This window comes from Hippoglossus stenolepis, chromosome 18, assembly GCF_022539355.2.
Source record: "Hippoglossus stenolepis isolate QCI-W04-F060 chromosome 18, HSTE1.2, whole genome shotgun sequence".
Taxonomy (NCBI): Eukaryota; Metazoa; Chordata; class Actinopteri; order Pleuronectiformes; family Pleuronectidae; genus Hippoglossus; species Hippoglossus stenolepis.
In genome coordinates this window covers 133360-153359 of record NC_061500.1, presented here as the reverse complement: position 1 = coordinate 153359, position 20000 = coordinate 133360, and the positions used below count along the sequence as shown (strand labels likewise).

At 41.0% G+C, this 20000-nt stretch overlaps 1 protein-coding gene across 1 annotated transcript in view; it reads left to right on the top strand.

Moving 5' to 3' along the window:
* Positions 1 to 20000, top strand: part of dcc (DCC netrin 1 receptor) — a 134980-nt gene that overhangs the window by 69136 nt on the left and 45844 nt on the right. The window contains exons 10-16 of the mRNA XM_047344530.1: positions 5575 to 5729; positions 6624 to 6772; positions 6934 to 7072; positions 8426 to 8475; positions 15267 to 15408; positions 16281 to 16391; positions 17942 to 18136. Coding sequence (XP_047200486.1) covers positions 5575 to 5729; positions 6624 to 6772; positions 6934 to 7072; positions 8426 to 8475; positions 15267 to 15408; positions 16281 to 16391; positions 17942 to 18136 — 941 coding nt within the window. The remainder of the gene's footprint in view (positions 1 to 5574; positions 5730 to 6623; positions 6773 to 6933; positions 7073 to 8425; positions 8476 to 15266; positions 15409 to 16280; positions 16392 to 17941; positions 18137 to 20000) is intronic.

Here is a 20000-nt window from a genome sequence, read left to right as displayed (position 1 = left end):
TGTGGAGGCTCGAGGAGAAAACTTGTTATCAAGTCCCACCACTGTGTTGATATACTCATGTGTTATGGCCATGGAGATGATATGGAGATCATATGGAGATCATATGGAGATCATATGGAGATCATATAGAGATCATATGTAGATCATATGTAGATCACATAGAGATCAGAATCCAGGTCACAGGTTCCTCAGCTCCTCAGGAGCAATGGGCTGCACCTGGGATCTCACTTGGTTCCCTGGTTCCTTTGGTAGTTTGCTGTCAGAGGATTGACACCTTCAGTTATATGTTGTTGGTTTTGCTTGTTCTAAGAATTATTTGTTAGCCCATTGTCACGAAATGTACTCATTAGACTTTGCTTTACCAGGAGAAAGTGATTTATTAAAGAGTCACTGTTTTACATGAAGCTAAAATGTCACAATGAGGTGGAAACTTGATCATAAATATTACAGAGCGCCCCCTATAGTGACAACTGATGAGTCATATTGAAATATGTATGATTTGCTTACGATCCTTTTCTTGGATTCATGAACAGTAAAATATGTGCATAGATTTGCAAATTACTGCTTACTTTTGATTTCGAAGAGCAACATTTAACACAAGGTTTCAAAATTAAAGCTGAAAAAACGTCCAATGTATAACACAATGTAGTTTTAAATCTATATTTAAATGTGGGTAAATTGGAGTTGATTGGCAGATGCAGTCAAAATGCTTCACAAGTCATTTTAAATCCATTTGCAGGGACTGACAATTTTAAGATATCTTCTTAGAAAAAGGCCAATTGAGCCAAGTTGCTGCTGCGAAGCTCAACAGTTAAATGAACTCTTAATGTAGTGGTGGGTCTTTAGAAGAAACTCCATGTGGACTAATAGTGTAGAGCTCTATTCTAACAGTATGTTCTCACAGCAGCTCTGAACGTTAAGTAGAAAATGTCTGGCTGAGTCTCCTGCTGATGTTAAATGGTGAACTCTGACAGTCGGAGCTACAGCTGAAGGCTTTTAAGCTTTTCTACCTCAGGGAGAAACTGGCCTGCAGCGCTTCAGAGCTCTGAACGCTGCACTGGTCTAAAGAGCAACTGAGGTTTCATCATGAAACAATACACAGACATTCTGTCCTAATAACTAAAGATGCAGACGCAGAGGTTTTGTCATTTCTAATGACTTAGAGGAAAATAGAGGTGGATTTTGTCGACACTAATAACTTTCAGAAAACCAGGGAGAGAGTGAGGGAGGAAGAGACGGAGAGAAAACAATGAGAGATTACAGGACAAAGAAAGAGGACGAGACAGGAGTTGGAGATTTAGCTTTTTTGTCTCGGCTGTAATAATTTACAGGAAAAACATAAAATAGAGAAAAACAAGAGATTATGATCGAAGACAGAAAAAGAATTGTTCGTAAAAAGAGCAGTTTTCACTCTTTAAAATCAGATTGAAAGACAGTTTGTATTTGCAGTTAAGGTTTGATGTTTTTAACAGTATCATCTACATTAAGATTAATAAAAGGATATTGTGGTTCACTGTCTAAATTCATCCTGAAGGAGACGTCACTTCATTCATTAGTTATTGATTTATTTCAGTTTGGATCAAACAAACAGACGAACCACAGTCTCACAACGTGATGCAAGTACAACTGTTCAGTACTGACACTGTGGTCAGTGACAGATTTCATCTGATATTAGTTTGACTGTAAAGAATCACTTTGTCTGATTTCATCTCTCAGTGATAGGGTTAGGGTTACGGTCAGTGATCTCTGTTACGGTCAGTGATCTCTGTTACGGTCAGTGATCTCTGTTACGGTCAGTGATCCGTTACCGTCAGTGATCTCTGTTACTGTCAGTGATCTCTGTTACCGTCAGTGATCTCTGTTACGGTCAGTGATCTCTGTTACGGTCAGTGATCTCTGTTACGGTCAGTGATCTCTGTTACCGTCAGTGATCCGTTACCGTCAGTGATCTCTGTTACTGTCAGTGATCTCTGTTACCGTCAGTGATCTCTGTTACGGTCAGTGATCTCTGTTACGGTCAGTGATCTCTGTTACGGTCAGTGATCTCTGTTACGGTCAGTGATCCGTTACCGTCAGTGATCTCTGTTACTGTCAGTGATCTCTGTTACTGTCAGTGATCTCTGTTACCATCAGTGATCTCTGTTACGGTCAGTGATCTCTGTTACCGTCAGTGATCTCTGCTTCAGTGATCCATTACCGTCAGTGATCTCTGTTACTGTCAGTGATCTCTGTTACCGTCAGTGATCTCTGTTACTGTCAGTGATCTCTGTTACTGTCAGTGATCGCTGTTACCGTCAGTGATCTCTGTTACTGTCAGTGATCTCTGTTACCGTCAGTGATCTCTGTTACCGTCAGTGATCCGTTACCGTCAGTGATCTCTGTTACTGTCAGTGATCCGTTACCGTCAGTGATCCATTACCGTCAGTGATCTCTGTTACTGTCAGTGATCTCTGTTACTGTCAGTGATCCGTTACCGTCAGTGATCTCTGTTACTGTCAGTGATCCGTTACCGTCAGTGATCTATTACCGTCAGTGATCTCTGTTACTGTCAGTGATCTCTGTTACCGTCAGTGATCTCTGTTACTGTCAGTGATCTCTGTTACTGTCAGTGATCTCTGTTACCGTCAGTGATCTCTGTTACTGTCAGTTATCCGTTACCGTCAGTGATCTCTGTTACTGTCAGTGATCCGGTACCATCAGTGATCCGTTACCGTCAGTGATCCGTTACCGTCAGTGATCCGTTACCGTCAGTGATCTCTGTTACTGTCAGTGATCTCTGTTACCGTCAGTGATCTCTGTTACCGTCAGTGATCTCTGTTACTGTCAGTGATCTGTTACCGTCAGTGATCTCTGTTACCGTCAGTGATCTCTGTTACTGTCAGTGATCTGTTACCGTCAGTGATCTCTGTTACTGTCAGTGATCTCTGTTACTGTCAGTGATCCGTTACCGTCAGTGATCTCTGTTACTGTCAGTGATCTCTGTTACCGCCGTGATCCGTTACCGTCAGTGATCTCTGTTACTGTCAGTGATCCGTTACCGTCAGTGATCTCTGTTACTGTCAGTGATCCGTTACCGTCAGTGATCTCTGTTACCGTCAGTGATCTCTGTTACTGTCAGTGATCTGTTACCGTCAGTGATCTCTGTTACTGTCAGTGATCTCTGTTACTGTCAGTGATCCGTTACCGTCAGTGATCTCTGTTACTGTCAGTGATCTCTGTTACCGTCAGTGATCCGTTACCGTCAGTGATCTCTGTTACTGTCAGTGATCCGTTACCGTCAGTGATCTCTGTTACTGTCAGTGATCCGTTACCGTCAGTGATCTCTGTTACTGTCAGTGATCTCTGTTACTGTCAGTGATCTGTTACCGTCAGTGATCTCTGTTACCGTCAGTGATCTCTGTTACTGTCAGTGATCTCTGTTACCGTCAGTGATCTCTGTTACTGTCAGTGATCCGTTACCGTCAGTGATCTCTGTTACTGTCAGTGATCTCCGTTACCGTCAGTGATATCTGTTACCGTCAGTGATCTCTGTTACCGTCAGTGATCCGTTACCGTCAGTGATCTCTGTTACTGTCAGTGATCTGTTACCGTCAGTGATCTCTGTTACCGTCAGTGATCTCTGTTACTGTCAGTGATCTGTTACCGTCAGTGATCTCTGTTACCGTCAGTGATCTCTGTTACTGTCAGTGATCTGTTACCGTCAGTGATCTCTGTTACTGTCAGTGATCTCTGTTACCGTCAGTGATCCGTTACCGTCAGTGATCTCTGTTACTGTCAGTGATCTCTGTTACCGTCAGTGATCTGTTACCGTCAGTGATCTCTGTTACCGTCAGTGATCTCGTTACCGTCAGTGATCCGTTACCGTCAGTGATCTCTGTTACCGTCAGTGATCTCTGTTACCGTCAGTGATCTCTGTTACCGTCAGTGATCTCTGTTACCGTCAGTGATCTCTGTTACTGTCAGTGATCTCTGTTACCGTCAGTGATCCGTTACCATCAGTGATCTGTTACCGTCAGTGATCTCTGTTACCGTCAGTGTCTCTGTTACCGTGCCAGTGATCTCTGTTACTGTCAGTGATCCGTTACCGTCAGTGATCTCTGTTACTGTCAGTGATCTCTGTTACTGTCAGTGATCTGTTACCGTCAGTGATCTCTGTTACTGTCAGTGATCTCTGTTACTGTCAGTGATCCGTTACCGTCAGTGATCTCTGTTACTGTCAGTGATCTCTGTTACCGCAGTGATCCGTTACCGTCCATGATCTCTGTTACTGTCAGTGATCCGTTACCGTCAGTGATCTCTGTTACTGTCAGTGATCCGTTACCGTCAGTGATCTCTGTTACTGTCAGTGATCTCTGTTACTGTCAGTGATCTGTTACCGTCAGTGATCTCTGTTACCGTCAGTGATCTCTGTTACTGTCAGTGATCTCTGTTACCGTCAGTGATCTCTGTTACTGTCAGTGATCCGTTACCGTCAGTGATCTCTGTTACTGTCAGTGATCTCCGTTACCGTCAGTGATATCTGTTACCGTCAGTGATCTCTGTTACCGTCAGTGATCCGTTACCGTCAGTGATCTCTGTTACTGTCAGTGATCTGTTACCGTCAGTGATCTCTGTTACCGTCAGTGATCTCTGTTACTGTCAGTGATCTGTTACCGTCACTGATCTCTGTTACCGTCAGTGATCTCTGTTACTGTCAGTGATCTGTTACCGTCAGTGATCTCTGTTACTGTCAGTGATCTCTGTTACCGTCAGTGATCCGTTACCGTCAGTGATCTCTGTTACTGTCAGTGATCTCTGTTACCGTCAGTGATCTGTTACCGTCAGTGATCTCTGTTACCGTCAGTGATCCGTTACCATCAGTGATCTGTGACCGTCAGTGATCTCTGTTACCGTCAGTGATCTCTGTTACCGTCAGTGATCTCTGTTACTGTCAGTGATCTCTGTTACCGTCAGTGATCCGTTACCATCAGTGTCCGTTACCATCAGTGATCTGTTACCGTCAGTGATCTCTGTTACCGTCAGTGATCTCTGTTACTGTCAGTGATCTGTTCTATCTTCATTGTAAAATAAAAATAATTACAACTCTATAGTTACTTTATTAATTTACTTATTTAAAAAGCTCATTTACAAATGATTTTAGAAATAAAAGCCCTCAGAAGAAAGTGACGTCATCATCTGTCCCTTCAGCATCGAGATGTTGACGTGTGATTTCCAGGTTTTCTTTCCAGGGACGTGAGGACAAACGTCCTCAGTGTCTTTCTGTGGAAGCTCCTCGTTCTCTGCTGATTACTGGAGGTTGCAGAGTTGCTGTAATCTGAGGATTATCTGGGATTACACAAACTACATCTGATTACGGATCCTGTTATCTTCTCTGTTACAAAATAAAACGGGATTTTAACAAATGACTGAGAAGTATCACAGTTTAAAAGGTTCAGTAGATATAATCTGTAAAACAGAAATCAAGTGGATCATCACTGATATAATATGATTTAATTTATTGAATCTATTCAATCAAACTGAATAAATAAACACTTTATTCCAATAGAAATGTAATAGAGTGTCTTTGTGTGACAGGGAGCGGTCGGTGAACGTGTCGGAGCCTGAGTCTTTGGAACTGACGGTTTCTAACCTGAAACCAGAAGAGAGCTACAGCTTCCGAGTCGTCGCTTATAACGACGTGGGACCAGGAGAGAGCTCCGCCCCCCTGAGGATCACCACCAAACCCGACCGTGAGATACAAAAATTGTTTATTGTTAAAATGACTCATTACGTGATGCAGAGACACCAGTTCAAACCTGATCTTTTCAAATATAATATCTATTGAAATAGTATTTTCTCACTGTTTATTTAGGCCACTAGAGTTTAGTGGTTTTCAAGTGTCAGGGTCTGTACAGGACTTTGCATGTGTCTTTTCAAACTCTCTGTTTCTCTTGTTTTTAATATTATGGACGTCAGACTTGTTATTTCCTGTTTTACTTTGAAAGGACTTGTGTGATAGTCTTGTGTTTTACTTCCTGTCTGGTTTCCCTCGTCTGTGATTGGCTGCTCTCCCTTGATGTGTTGCACCTGAGTTCAATCATCTTTTACCTGCCTGTTGTATTTAGGGTGTTTGTTGCTCACACTTCTGTTTCTTCAGTTTCCTCTTTATTCCACTTCTGAGTTTTTAGTTTGCTTTTCATTCCTGACAACAAACAACCCAACAGACTGCGAGCCTCAATTTCTTATAATCACCTTCTGCATATCACCATGTGTGATGTCTGCAAACTGTATTCACCTGGTGTTTTATGAGAGTAATACAAAGTTCTGCTTGTGATATTAATGGTGGAAGAGTCACATGTGTTTATACAGAACATTAAAAACAAAACAGATACAAAGTGCAGTGATACAAACAGATATTAGATATTAACAAAATGCTGAGGCACAATCACAGAGCTACTGTCTCATCAAGGAGATTTAGTTTTCACCGTCTGTGTCTCGGAGTCCAGGTCCTCAACAAGGTGTCTGTAGTTTTAGTGTCAGTGTTTGTCTGTGTTTGTAGTTTAAGTATCAGTGGGTCTCTGTAGTTGAAGTATTTTATCGTGTCTCTGTAGTTGAAGTACTTTATCGTGTGTCTGTCTCCACAGTCCAGGTCCCCAGCCGGCTGGAGTCCCTCCGAGTGGAAGCTCTGTCCCCCGCCTCCCTCCAGGTGAGCTGGGAAGCTCCCGGCCAACCAAACGGCCCCGTGCTCGGCTACAGGCTGATGTGGAGCGAGAGTCCGTCCGACAAGGAGCAGGTCAGAACCAATGCACATGAGGTTCTACTGGTTCTGTTGGTTCTGCTGGTCAGAAGTGGATCTACTGGTTCCAGTGGTTCCACTGGTTCTGCTGGTTCTACCTGTAGTGTGATCTTAGATGATCCGAGATGTTTTACGTTGGACTCACTGTTTATCTTCAGAGTGTGGAGGTGAACGGGCTCAACTACAAAATGGAGGGACTCCATAAGTTCACCGATTACACCGTCCGTGTTCTGGCCATCAACCGCTACGGGCCAGGCCCCGCCTCCGAGGCCGTGAGCGTCACCACCCAATCAGATGGTGAGTTCTAAAGTCCACAGTTTGTCCTGCGAAGCAGAAACATGTTGATCAGTTGAAATGATTTTAACAATCTTTAATATTTATCTTCTTAAATTACTCATTTGAGTAATTTACAGGGTGGCTATGATTAATCTGATTAATCACCATTTTCTTTGTATATTGTTGTGGGAACGTAAAGATAAATGACACAAGATGGATGTATGCATTTAACATTAGTTTTTTTATTGATGACAAGTCCAAATGATAGTTATACATGGAGCGGCTCATTCTGCGCATGCGTTAATGCGTTATAAACATTTACGTGTTAATATATATTTATTAAAAGTTTAAATGATTCATTCAAATGTAGAACTAATGACAAACACAGATGTGTGTCTGTCTGACTCGTCTGGTTTGCCGTGTGGTGGCTGGTTAATAAACCCTCCATGTTAGCAGATGGGACATGGACCACGCCAACACACACACACACACACACACACACACACACACACACACACAGCAGCTGAATCAATAGTGAAGCTGCTGACAGTTAATCAGAGATTCTTTGATTCAGTTTTCCTCTGATTGACAGACGCACTCATTCCCTTCTCCTGTTTTTTTTATGTTTTTCTTCATCACATGTTTTATTTTTCTCACCTTTTAAGTCTTTTCTTTTGTTTTCCTTGTTTTCATTCGTACTCTATTGTTTTCTCTTTTCATCTTTTATTATTCATCTAGCGTCTATTTCTGCTCTTCATTCTAAATGTCCTCTTCACTTTCTTTCTCTTCTTTTTCTTTTTGCTGTTCATCTGTGTTGATGTGTGATAAAGAACAGTTGTAAACATCATTTTAATTGTAAAGATAATTCAGTTCTTCAGTTTGATGTTGCTGTGCTGAGAGTAGACGTCTGAAAACTCAATTTCTTTCTTTCTTAGATTTTTAAAGATGAAAGCACAGAAATAACAGAATCATGTTTTAAATGTAACTAAATTATATTAATCAAATTAACTATGTTAATTGGCCTATTTGTATATGTTTATAAATATAAACAGTTTTAAATGTATAATCTGAGTCAATCTGTTTTTATATATAAAATGATGTTGTGTGTAAAAGCTTCTCCCTCACGTCATTAAAATCCTGTCGCAGGAAACTAACTGTTGATAAATGCTCTGATTGGAGCACAGCTGTGTCGACTTTGTTTCTGATTGACTGGTTCATTTTTAATTTTAGCTGTTAAAATGTTTGTTAATTGTTATGTTGGTTTCTGACAAAAATAAAATGAAAGATTAGACTTTCTATAAATTGGAAATAAAATGATAACTTGGTTCAGTCTTTATTTGAATAGATTTCTTTCTGTCTTCTGTTTGTCTGCAGTTCCCAGCGCTCCTCCTCAGAACATCACATTAGAGGTCGTCCTGTCCAGGGTGAGTTTGATTTTCACACCCTCGTCTCCACACTGAAACAACCACGGTCGACTCTTCTCTGTTTATTTTGAGAACAATGGGAATAATTTGTTAAAAGCCTTCTTCTTGGACTTGGACCAGTTATTGTAACGTATGCACTCGTCTCTGACGTGCTCTGATGAGAGGGTCTTAAAGGAACACAGGCCACGGAGAGAGTTGATGTTTGCCGACTGTGGCTCAGGAGATAAAGTGGAAGGTTGGTGGTTCAATCCCGGACTCCACGTATCAAAGAGCCCTTGGGCAAAATATTGAACCAAACATTAAACTGCCTCTGACGACTGTTGGCCAATGTGTGGACGGTGTGTGACTGAGCAGCGTGTTGGTGCTTACTGTGAGTGGTTAAGACAAAGCTGTAATATATATATAATACCAACCATTTTAAAGTAAATATTTAAAAATATATATTATTTCAGGACGTTTTTATCACATTCTGAGATTTTTTAACAAATAATTTTAAACACTTTAAAATCATTTCTGTGGTCTCACTTTCTGTTTAAGTTTTATTTGTTGACATAAATCTTTAACATTTAGGTTTATTTCAGTTTTTCTTCCAGTTCTGTTCACTGTGAACGTGACAGACACATTCAAACTGTGACACTGTCATCACTCAGCTGCTGCTCTCTGATGATCCGACCTCATTTTACTGATGGATGCTACACGCACACGCACACACACACACACACACACACACGAACACACACACACACACACACACACACACACACACACACACACACACATGTATTTCTGATGAAAAGTTGACTCTTTAAAGCTGGACATATATCTTCAGCTTTAGTTTCAATGACACTCCCAACATGACTCAATGTCCTTCTTTAAATCTTCCTGTGATGTCACAGAATGTTTGGTGAAGTCTGTCTTCGATGTTTAAGGGGTCCAGGTTTTTAAGGAAGATCCATGACAGAACAAAGAGGACTTGTGGTCTTTGTTCTTCCTGCAAAGTTCTGATGGTTATTCTGAGTCCTGCTGCGTTTCTCTCTCGAGAACAAAGAACGTCTCTTGGTCAGCGTGTAGTAAACTTAGATGCAGGTGAATGTTGAAAAAATGATTTGTGGAGTCATACAACTGCAGGGCAGTGATTCTATTCTCTACCTGAAGGGTAAAATATTAATTTAATTCTTGACTCTTTCTGGCTGTAATTTCTTTGGCTTTATATTACTTCTTCACTCGTATCACACTGATTTGCACCTTCTGTGCCGTCAGATAAATGAGAAACGTGATGGGAGATGCTCAGATAAAATGTTCACCTCATAAAAAGAAATCCTGCATCTTCAGATGTTTGTGACAGGAGTTGTGCTCAGAAAGCAGCAGCAGAGAAAATGATGAACGTTTTCAGAGACGTTGTGAGTGGCTCATAATTTATGTCCATAAAAAGGAGGGTCACTTGGTCTGTGGAGAGCCGACCTCATTTACTTTCTGTCGCCTTCTTGTCCTGCATGTGATTGATATTTGTGCTGATCGGCTCTGGGGTCAGAGCTGATTGATCATAATGTCAGAGCCGTGTGATGCTTTCAAAGCTTCATGAAACATGGTTAAAAAGGAGGACGATTTTTCTCATAACCAAACATTTATTTAAAAAGACAATGTGCTTGTTAAAAGAAGGTGAAACAGACGGAGCAGCATTATATCCCAACCTCAAAGGTAGAAACAGTTTGACTAAAGACAAAGAGAAATCGTTATTTTCTAGTTTAAAGACATGGAATCAGTTACTGTCTAAACTTTGAATCATGTAACATCTATGTTAAACCAGCAGCTGGATTGAAGTGAGTCTGATGTGTGAGTGTGAACATGAGAAAGTTTCCTCCTTCTCTCCCTGAACGTCTGTTCTCTGTGACTCTGCTGAGTGGGTTCCATCTCCTGTGAGAAGAACTGACTGAGAGTCAGCTTCAACTGTCACAACCAGCTGCAGCTGAAGAGTGAAGCTGAACTGAGATCAGTTAAAAACACTCTGAAGTTATTAACAACCAGAGTTTATCTCCAATATTCAGCAGGAAACTGTTAAATATGAAGAATTCTGAAGTTTGGTGGATTTGTTACAGCAGCAGCTCTTCAGGTTCATGAAGCAGAGGATCATGGGTAATATGCAGCTTTCAGTTATGTTTCTACCAAAGGACTGTGATGTGGATAGGGTTTATATAATGTGAAAGGTCCCTGAACATTTTACATATAAAGATAGTATCTAAAGAGGTGTGGTGGTGATCATGACGTAAAATATATGAAAACAGACACACAAATTACCAAAGATGTTTTACCTCCAATGACAGAATATTACTTTACCAGTTTGTCAGCAGGTTTTTGACAAAAACTTTAAGATGAAAGTTGCTGGGAGGACGGAACATGGGCCAAGAAAGAACTTTAAAACTTTGTGGCAGATCCAGGATTGTTTCTTTTTTGTCCGTTTTTAAACATTGTGAGAAATAACATTTTCCCACATTTTCACTGATTTCTCTCAAAATAATTTTATGAATTTAAATTAAATAAATCAGACATATTTAGAGACTGTGATTTGATCCAAATATACATGTGGATCCAGTAAGTTTAAATGTGGTTTCATTCGGAGACTGTTCTCTGAGTGATATTCTGGTAATCTGATAAGATTCATTAGAGCATCAGACGTCCGCAGCAGAATGTTTTTTATGTAAAAATCCTTGAATGGTGAACTTGATCTTTGCTGAACTCCTGCAGCGTTAATGACGTTTCCTCTGCAGTTTGTTGCTGAAGGAGAAAATGTGTCGAGTTTCTGCCGTCGAACCAACTTTTGAGACAAATCTGACATTTCCTCAGCTTTCCTTCAGCCAGTGGAGTGTCACGGTCAGTGTGTTGTTGAATGCTTGGTTGAACACACAGCCAGAGTTTACACTGTCAATTCTCTGGACGTGTGTTTTTACCCAGAATCCTCCAGACAGTGTAGCCAGGGTCACTGTCTCTCGTCTGTCAGAATCAGGATCAGCGGAGGATTCCAAACTTTCACTTCTGCTTCTGCTCTGGAATAGTTTGAGGAAGAGGGAGGGATTAAACCTCCTGACGAGTCTCAGCAGGAGGGAGACGTGAGAACCTAAGACTCATTTAAACAGTGATGAAAAGAAAATCTCAGGCTGAAGTGTTCATTTGACTTCTGACGACATAAAATGAGCTTTTACAAATGAAAACTCTCTGTTAGAGGGGGGGGGGAGGATCAGTTTTGTATGTACAGTATGTAACATGTATGTTTTTGTTAATGCTACATAGCTAGCATTAGCAGCTGAGTCTTAAAGAGACACACACACTGCATGGTGTTGCATTTGTATCACAAAGCAAGAGACAGGCTGTCCTCCATGTGATTGCTCCTTTTACTGAGAGGACATTATCAAACACACACAGTCTCTCACACACACACACACACACACACACACACACACACACACACACACACACACACACACACAAGTCTCTGTCTCTCTCACTCACACACACACACACACACACACACACACACACACACACACACACACACAGTCTCTGTCTCTCTCACTCACACACACACACACACACACACACACACACAGTCTCTGTCTCTCACTCACTCACTCACTCACACACACACACACACACACACACACACACAGTCTCTGTCTCTCTCACTCACACACACTCACACACACACACACACAGTCTCTGTCTCTCTCACTCACACACACTCACACACACACACACACACACACACACACACACACACACACACACAGTCTCTCTCACTCACACACACTCACACACACACACACAGTCTCTGTCTCTCTCACACACACACACACACACACACACACAGTCTCTGTCTCTCTCACTCACACACTCACACACACACACACAGTCTCTGTCTCTCTCACTCACACACACTCACACACACACACACACACACACACACACACACACACACACACACACACACAAACCAGGTGAGTAAACACTCCCTGAATTCAATCTGTGATTGTTTGTTCATGTCCTCTTGGTAAGAGGGGCAATCTAATTGTGTGTGTGTGTCTGTGTGTGTGTGGAGGTCACAGGGTGAATGAGGTGTTCTGTATGCAGCTACAGGGACGGAGGATAAACACCTTCAATTAATTCCAGTCTTGGTTTGAATTTTTTCAAAGCTTTGTCATGAATTTTGAAAAAAACACTTTTTCATGATCTGAAACATCTGGTGTCTGATTCCTGTGATTATCAGTATTTATTATGATCAGTGTCATCAGCTTTCTGCAGATATCAGTGTTTTCCACTGAGGGGAAATCAGTCGGAGGCTCCTGGTGTGTTTGAAGGTGACGAACGAGGCCGCAGCTTCACATGCCTTTTTTAAAATTTTAATAAATATATATATATGCGCTTTATAACAGCAGCTACATCTGAATACAAAGCAGCTGAACTGCCAACATTTCAGACAGAGGATTTTTGTACAGTAACGCCCGAGGCCACATCACCTCTTGTTCACACATGGAAAGAAGAAACACGTGAAACAGCTTTAATTAATCCATGGAGCCTGTTTAGTTCAGTTAGTGTGTAAAAATAAATCAAACTCAACATGTATTGAACAGAGTCTGGTTCAGCTGCTCTGTTGACAGTAGCTGAAAGACGACCTCAGGTCTGACGTTTAGTGGGATCGTTCAGTCTGAGGGTAACAGCACAAACTGAAAACGCAGACTGAGGCAACGTTTGAGAAAATTACTCCTCAGGTAGTTTCTATAGAAGTCTCTGAGAAAGTGACTCTACTTCTCACTTTATAACATCAGGAAACATTGGATTGCAGTTTTACCAGTGGACTCGCAGTTGGGTCGGGTGGGAAGGGGACTGGGGTTAACTCCAGGTTCCTCACGGTGGAGCTGGGGGCCAAACTAACACCAAGGGGACTCTCTGGACAGTAGGTGTGGTGGTTTACAGGTGTAGTTTCAGAATAGATTTAAAAATGAGGGCAGCTTTCCAGACTCATGAGTGGTTTGATTGTGATTAGAGGGCGTAAACCTTTTCATATATATATAAATGTCATGATGTAGAAACGTCACAAACTGGTGACTCAAAGTAAAAATTGGCCCAGAAAGGTCAAAGACAGTTTGAAACACTAGGTGGTATTATCAGTCATTTTCAACCATAAATTCAGATATTTTACAAATGTAATAAAACCAACATTAATTAGTTTCATTATAGCACAGTCGTATATATTTAGTTAACTGCTCAAAAACACATTGAAGTGTTTAGTATCTCTGTAATTAACATTTCCTTATGTTGAAAGAAAACATGATCTGGTTGCAGAATGTTGTTTGTTGCAGTTTAGTCGGATGTAAACAATTATTTCGGAGACAGTGTTGAATCAGTATCTCTGCAGCTGCAGGAACAGTTTGTAGTTGCAGCAGTAACAGTAGCAGACAAGTAGAAGCAGCAGCAGCAGTGTAATTATAGCACAGTGACTTTATTAATAGTCGTGACAGACAATAAACCCAGTGAACATTGTGGTATCCGAGTGTTGTTGTTGTTGCTCCTGTTACTCAGGAGTGTTTCCCTCAGGTGTCATGGTGCTGTCCTCCTTCATGGATGGTTTCCTCCTCGTGTTGCTGTGGGAATTGTTCCAACATGAATTCAACCTCTGTATCGTTTCCATGGAGACCTCACATCCAACTGTGTCCTGTCAAAGTGGCTAATTGTTTAATGAAGTGCGTGATGACACCCGGCCAGAGAGCGAGGGAGGCAGAGTATGAAGGAATTTGGCCGACACACACATTTATTAAATTTTACTCCTTTCCTAACCCCCCCCCCGAGTAATCAGTTCTGCCTTAATCAATTAGTGAGATGCGGAGCAGCCGAGGGAACAGGTGCAGCTAAATGTTAATGAATTCCTCTGTGACCGTTGTCACAGTAAAACTGGATGAATATTTAAACTGCTCATTGGCCCGATCGCTTACATCACAGCTGATGGAGGATACACACCGTGTGTGTGTGTGTGTGTGTGTGTGTGTGTGTGTGTGTGTGTGTGTGTGTGTGTGTGTGTGTGTGTGTGTGTGTGTGTGTGTGTGTGTGTGTGTGTGTGTGTGTGTGTGGTGTGTTAATGCCTGTGTCGGTTAATATAGTCCTGGTCCGAATTTACAACATATTATATAATGTATATAGTTTTGTATACAATTGTTTAATATTTGAAGTAGAATATTCAGTGTTTTTTCAATATAAATCAATATATATTCACTTTTGTTATATAGAAAATTACATTGTGAGAATTATTGTTTTATGTAACGACACGATGAGCAAGAGTAGAAATGACAGATATTAAACAATGATGAAAATAATAGAGGGAGAAAGAGGTCAGTACATTTTCTAATTCATGAATGTTCATTACACACACACATACACACATACATGTTTGTACAGCTTCTTAGTGAGGACACTCACTGACATAATGCATTCCCTTGCCCCTTACCCTAACCATCCAAACTTAATGCCTAGTCCTAACCTTTAACCTAACCTTAACCTAACCCTAACCCGAAAACCAAGTCTTAACCACTAAATAGTGGTTAAGACACTCAAACTGGTCCTCACAAAGATAGCTGTACAAGGACACACACACACAGCCAGGGGCCACAACACAGATTTCAGACGATACTTAATGTTGGTGGGAAAAAGTGAGTCTGAGTCAACAACAACAAACACACAATAAATTAGAGACAGAAAACAACAGGAACCCACAAAGTTTCCTTAGTTTCTGTCTTTATTGTTTTCAGAGCATCAAGGTGTCATGGCAGCCGCCTCTGCGCAGCGCCCAGAACGGCATCATCACCGCCTACAAGATCAAATACAGGAAGACGGGTCGGCGTGGCGACCAAGAGGCCATTGAACCCAACAACTTCTGGTACCTGTTCACAGGTGAGAACCGGCATCAAAATTAATCTGATGTTGTTTCACTTTACATCTCTAATGTTCGATCTATTTTAAACTTAGTCTTAAAACAGCTGAGCTCTGCAGTTTTTATCGAGTGTTACTTAAACAAACGGGCACGCAGACTTTTTCAGGGATTTTTTTCAGCAGCAGATTTAACAAGCAGGCATTTGACACCATTTTCTCATCAAGATAAATTCAATAAAACTGGAGCTTGTTTTTTGTCCAAGAGATTAATGAATTAAAAAAATATAAAATCTGGAGAAGGGTTAGGGAGTAGTTTTAAACGTTATTATGATGCGTTATTATGGTTTTTAAGGAAAGACGGATGCTTTTTAGGCCGATAAAGTTCCTTCAACATTACTGTTGAAATGGTGTTTGTGTCTGGAAGTGTGTGTGTGTGTGTGTGTGTGTGTGTGTGTGTGTGTGTGTGTGTGTGTGTGTGTGTGTGTGTGTGTGTGTGTGTGTGTGTGTGTGTGTGTGTGTGTGTGTGTGTGTGTGTGTGCACGTTTAAACTGCCACAAGCTATCATTTTAATTTGAGGTTTGCAGGAGTTGAATGAAACTGATCTTCCTTTTCATTATTTTGTACTGATGTTATCTTCATCCGTCTTCATTGTGCAGGAATTAATTCTCCAGTGACAGGTGTGTGTGTGTGTGTGTGTGTGTGTGTGTGTGTGTGTGTGTGTGTGTGTGTGTGTGTGTGTGTGTGTGTGTGCAATAATCACCTTTTTTACTGTGTGAGAATAATAAACTGAATTTCTATAAATGAGATAAAGAAATTGCAGTTTCACTTTGAACATTTATTGTTTCTTTATGTTAATTTCACTTTGTTTGATTTTCTTTGTCTCTCTGTCTCAGGTTTGGAGAAGGGCAGTCAGTACAGTTTCCAGGTCGCAGCCATGACGGCCAATGGAACAGGTCCAGCAAGCGACTGGTTCACTGCTGAGACACCAGAAAACGACCTGGATGGTAAGTGTGTGTGTGTGTGTGTGTTATGTGTGGTAGCTGCAATCTGTCCAACATGTAAATACCTCCAGTGTCCCAACACACATACATATTTAACCAGTTAAGGGCTGAGATGGATGGAGAGAAGATTTGCTTCAGGGGACGAGAGGGGAGAGGAAGGAGGGGGAGGGAGAAAGGAGAGGAGACACTAAAAAGAGAGCAGTGAAAGAGGAGAGAGGATGAAAGAAACTACTCATCCTCAGAAGACTAATACTAAGAGATATTTATAACAGAAGGTAATCTATTTCTTTAAACGTGTGGTTAGACATAAACTGATCCCCTGACATGTTCCTGACGTGTTCCTGCCGTGTTCCTCACATGTTCCTGACATGTTCTGCAGGTTCTCTATGTGAGAACAAATGTCTGAGTCAGTGTCTCTGGACATTTTCTGGATCTTCTTCTGCAGCCTCCTGGTAAAATGTCTGTAACATGTCAGAGTGAGTCCATGTGAGGAAACAGCAGGACAATGTGTGGAAGCTTCCCAGAGAGCGAGTGGACGTGTTGATGAGGTTTCTAACACGTGGGTTAGGAGTCGTACACGTAGAAGACGAAGACGTCAACTTGGAAACACGAGGAAATTCCAGAGCTTTTGATGATGAGGGCCGATGCCGGTGTGGATGAGCTGTAAACAACAACACTGATCTTTCTGCTGGTTGGTGTTGAATAAAGATTTCAATCTATTCAAAGCACAAACCATGAGAAATAATCAGATGGTAACTGAAGCACCAGGATCATTTGGGTATAACGTGGTTACATTTTTAACAAATGTATGATTACAAATTGTTATTCATCCTCAAAGTGAACCCTGAGAGACCTCTAACCCCCAGTCTACGATATCATTTTATTTCATCTCGTTTTTATGTCTATTTTACTCCTTTAACTTGTACCTTTTTGTACAAATGTACAAATATTCTCGATAAACAAAAACGGCCTTAAGTGAAAAGTAAAAATATAGTGCAACATAACATACAACACAATAACAGACCAGTACAAAGTTTGTTTCAAGAAAGAAGAAATCAACCGACATCATTGAACCAGTTTGGTCGTCTGATCATTTCTCGTTGTTACAGGAGCTGACCTCGCTGAAGCTCGAAGGACGATGCTCTGATCAGCAGGAAGCTGCTGAGATAAAAACACAAACACATCTATGCTAACCATGTTTCAAGGCCGAGACACACAGACCTAAATCTCATTTCAATGGATTATCACTCAATAAAGTGATGTGTAGCGTTTCCCTCCCAGAGGAACCAAACCAAGCTACTCTGATCTAATCTGAGGCTGAGGAATAAGTGTCAGGCCTTATAGGGCTTAATACACAGCTAACAGGGTTAGCATCTGTTAGCTAAGGCCGAACCATGTAAGTGCCTGTTACTGCAGCTGCAAACAGGGTTAGCTTTAGCGCTGGCGGTTGTGGAGGCCAGGACAACAGAACTACCACAACCACTCTGCTTTCTTCTTCTGACGTGTAATGTTTCACCTGTTTAACATTACACCCTAACCCTGTGTTCTTGCAGAGAGTCAGGTACCCGACCAGCCGAGCTCTCTGCACGTCAGGCCGCTGCCCAACAGCATCATCATGTCCTGGACTCCACCCCTCAGCCCTAACATCCTGGTCCGAGGTTACATCATCGGCTACGGAGTGGGAAGTCCTTATGCAGAGACGGTCCGGGTGGACAGCAAGCAGAGATACTACTCCATCGAAAACCTGGGTAAGGACGGTGGGGGGGCAGAACCAGTGGACGCAGCCAGGTCCAGAGGAGGAGATGGATCAGTTTCATCTGTCGTTAATAAAGACTCTGCTCTCAGTCTGTTTACTTTAGCAAAACAAAGCGAAACTTCTAGCTATAATTGCAACTTCTACCGACTACGAAGCTGTATAAACTATAAACAAGTCAAATTGAGAATAAAGATGATGTCATCAGAGCTGCTCTATTTATGTTAGTTCAAGTGTCGTGAGCCAGTATGGATCATGGATAAGGTTAATTTTACACCGACACTGTGCAGAAACAAAGTTGTCTCTTAGGACATTTTAAAAAAACATCTTGACACAAAAAAACTGTTAAAAGGTTAAATTGATTTGGAGAAAACTTGACTAAACTGAGAATTCAGATTTTAGTCACATTATTTAAATGTTATATATACTGTATGTATAGACATGTATACATCTTAATCACATTCCAGCATCCTACTGGACTTTTCACAGCATTTTTCATCAACATGTTCGACAGATGCTTCACATCATCATATGACTACGTAAACTGGAATAGGGTTAGTTTTATTAATGGAATATTCTATTTAGAAACTCATGATCGAAATGTTTTATTCAGAACAGGGTGAATAGTTGGAATATTACTGTTCATCAAATCAAGCTCAGGTCACTTAGGCTTAGTTTTCTTTTGGAATATAGTTTAGGTCTCAGGTCACTTCTCAAACTTAAAAGCTGCAGTTTTATGATCATTTGGTTTTATTTATCTTGGTGGCTAACCCGACTATTGTATGTTCTTTCTGGTTTCTTTAAATTAAGTAGTTCTTTAAAGAGAATCGGCAACTGGTGACTGAAATAATAATACACTTACTTGCACAGTTCAGGGAACCTTTTAATAATTCTTCACACTGACTGAATTTTAATTCTGATGGAAAAATACTGAATCATGTTATTTGAATGCTGTCACTCACGCTGCTCACATTTGAACATGCTGAGTCAAAATAAATTACCCAGCCTGCCTTTGTCGACCGTTTTTGCAATTTTGACACAGTGATTCCCTTTTCCATTAATTTATTATGATGATTAAAATCTACATTTAATTACAATCAATAATTTAAAAGAAATTTATAAGAACGCTGCTCTAGGTGGAAATCTAATTGTGAGCTGGAGAAAGAGAAAGCATCGTCTCCTGCGGCTGTGACGAGTCGTTTGAATGCCAAAGCAGACAATAGCAAACGGGGAGGATTTTTATTCGCAGATGAAAATTCCTGTCCCGAGTTTCACGATAGAGGAGTAATGAAAAGTACGATCCAGCCGTTGTGTTGCATGCACACATGGGAGCGAGTGCACATATGTACACGGCATTTATAATTCATAGTAATCATTAATTCATGTGGCAAGGCATCTGGGGAACGGAGCAGGCGTTTTTGTTTAACTAATGCGGGCGTTTGATGCCACAAGGAGAGACGATGCAGCATCATATCGACAGTGACGGGCGGTGGCCACTGCATGACGTGTCCACAGACATCATAATCATAATAATAAACTTATTAGCACCTATCTAAACAAGGTTACAAAATGATTAACAAAATCCATGGACAAAAATAAATGAATAGAAATAAAAGCTATAAAAGCTAAGGTTAAAAGTTGAACGGTTAAAGGTCAATCTGACTGGCTTGTGTGGCAGATCTATGAAAACCATGTGTCCGCTCAATAGATCAGACGTCATCACCTCTTTCTAAACTAAACACTCACAGGCAGCAGAGTCAAATCTGTCCCATTTAACAAACTACATAAAATATAGTTGCAATAACGGTAAGGTTAAAAAGGGATAAAAGGAATTAAAACAAGAGTAGCACCAGAGTTAC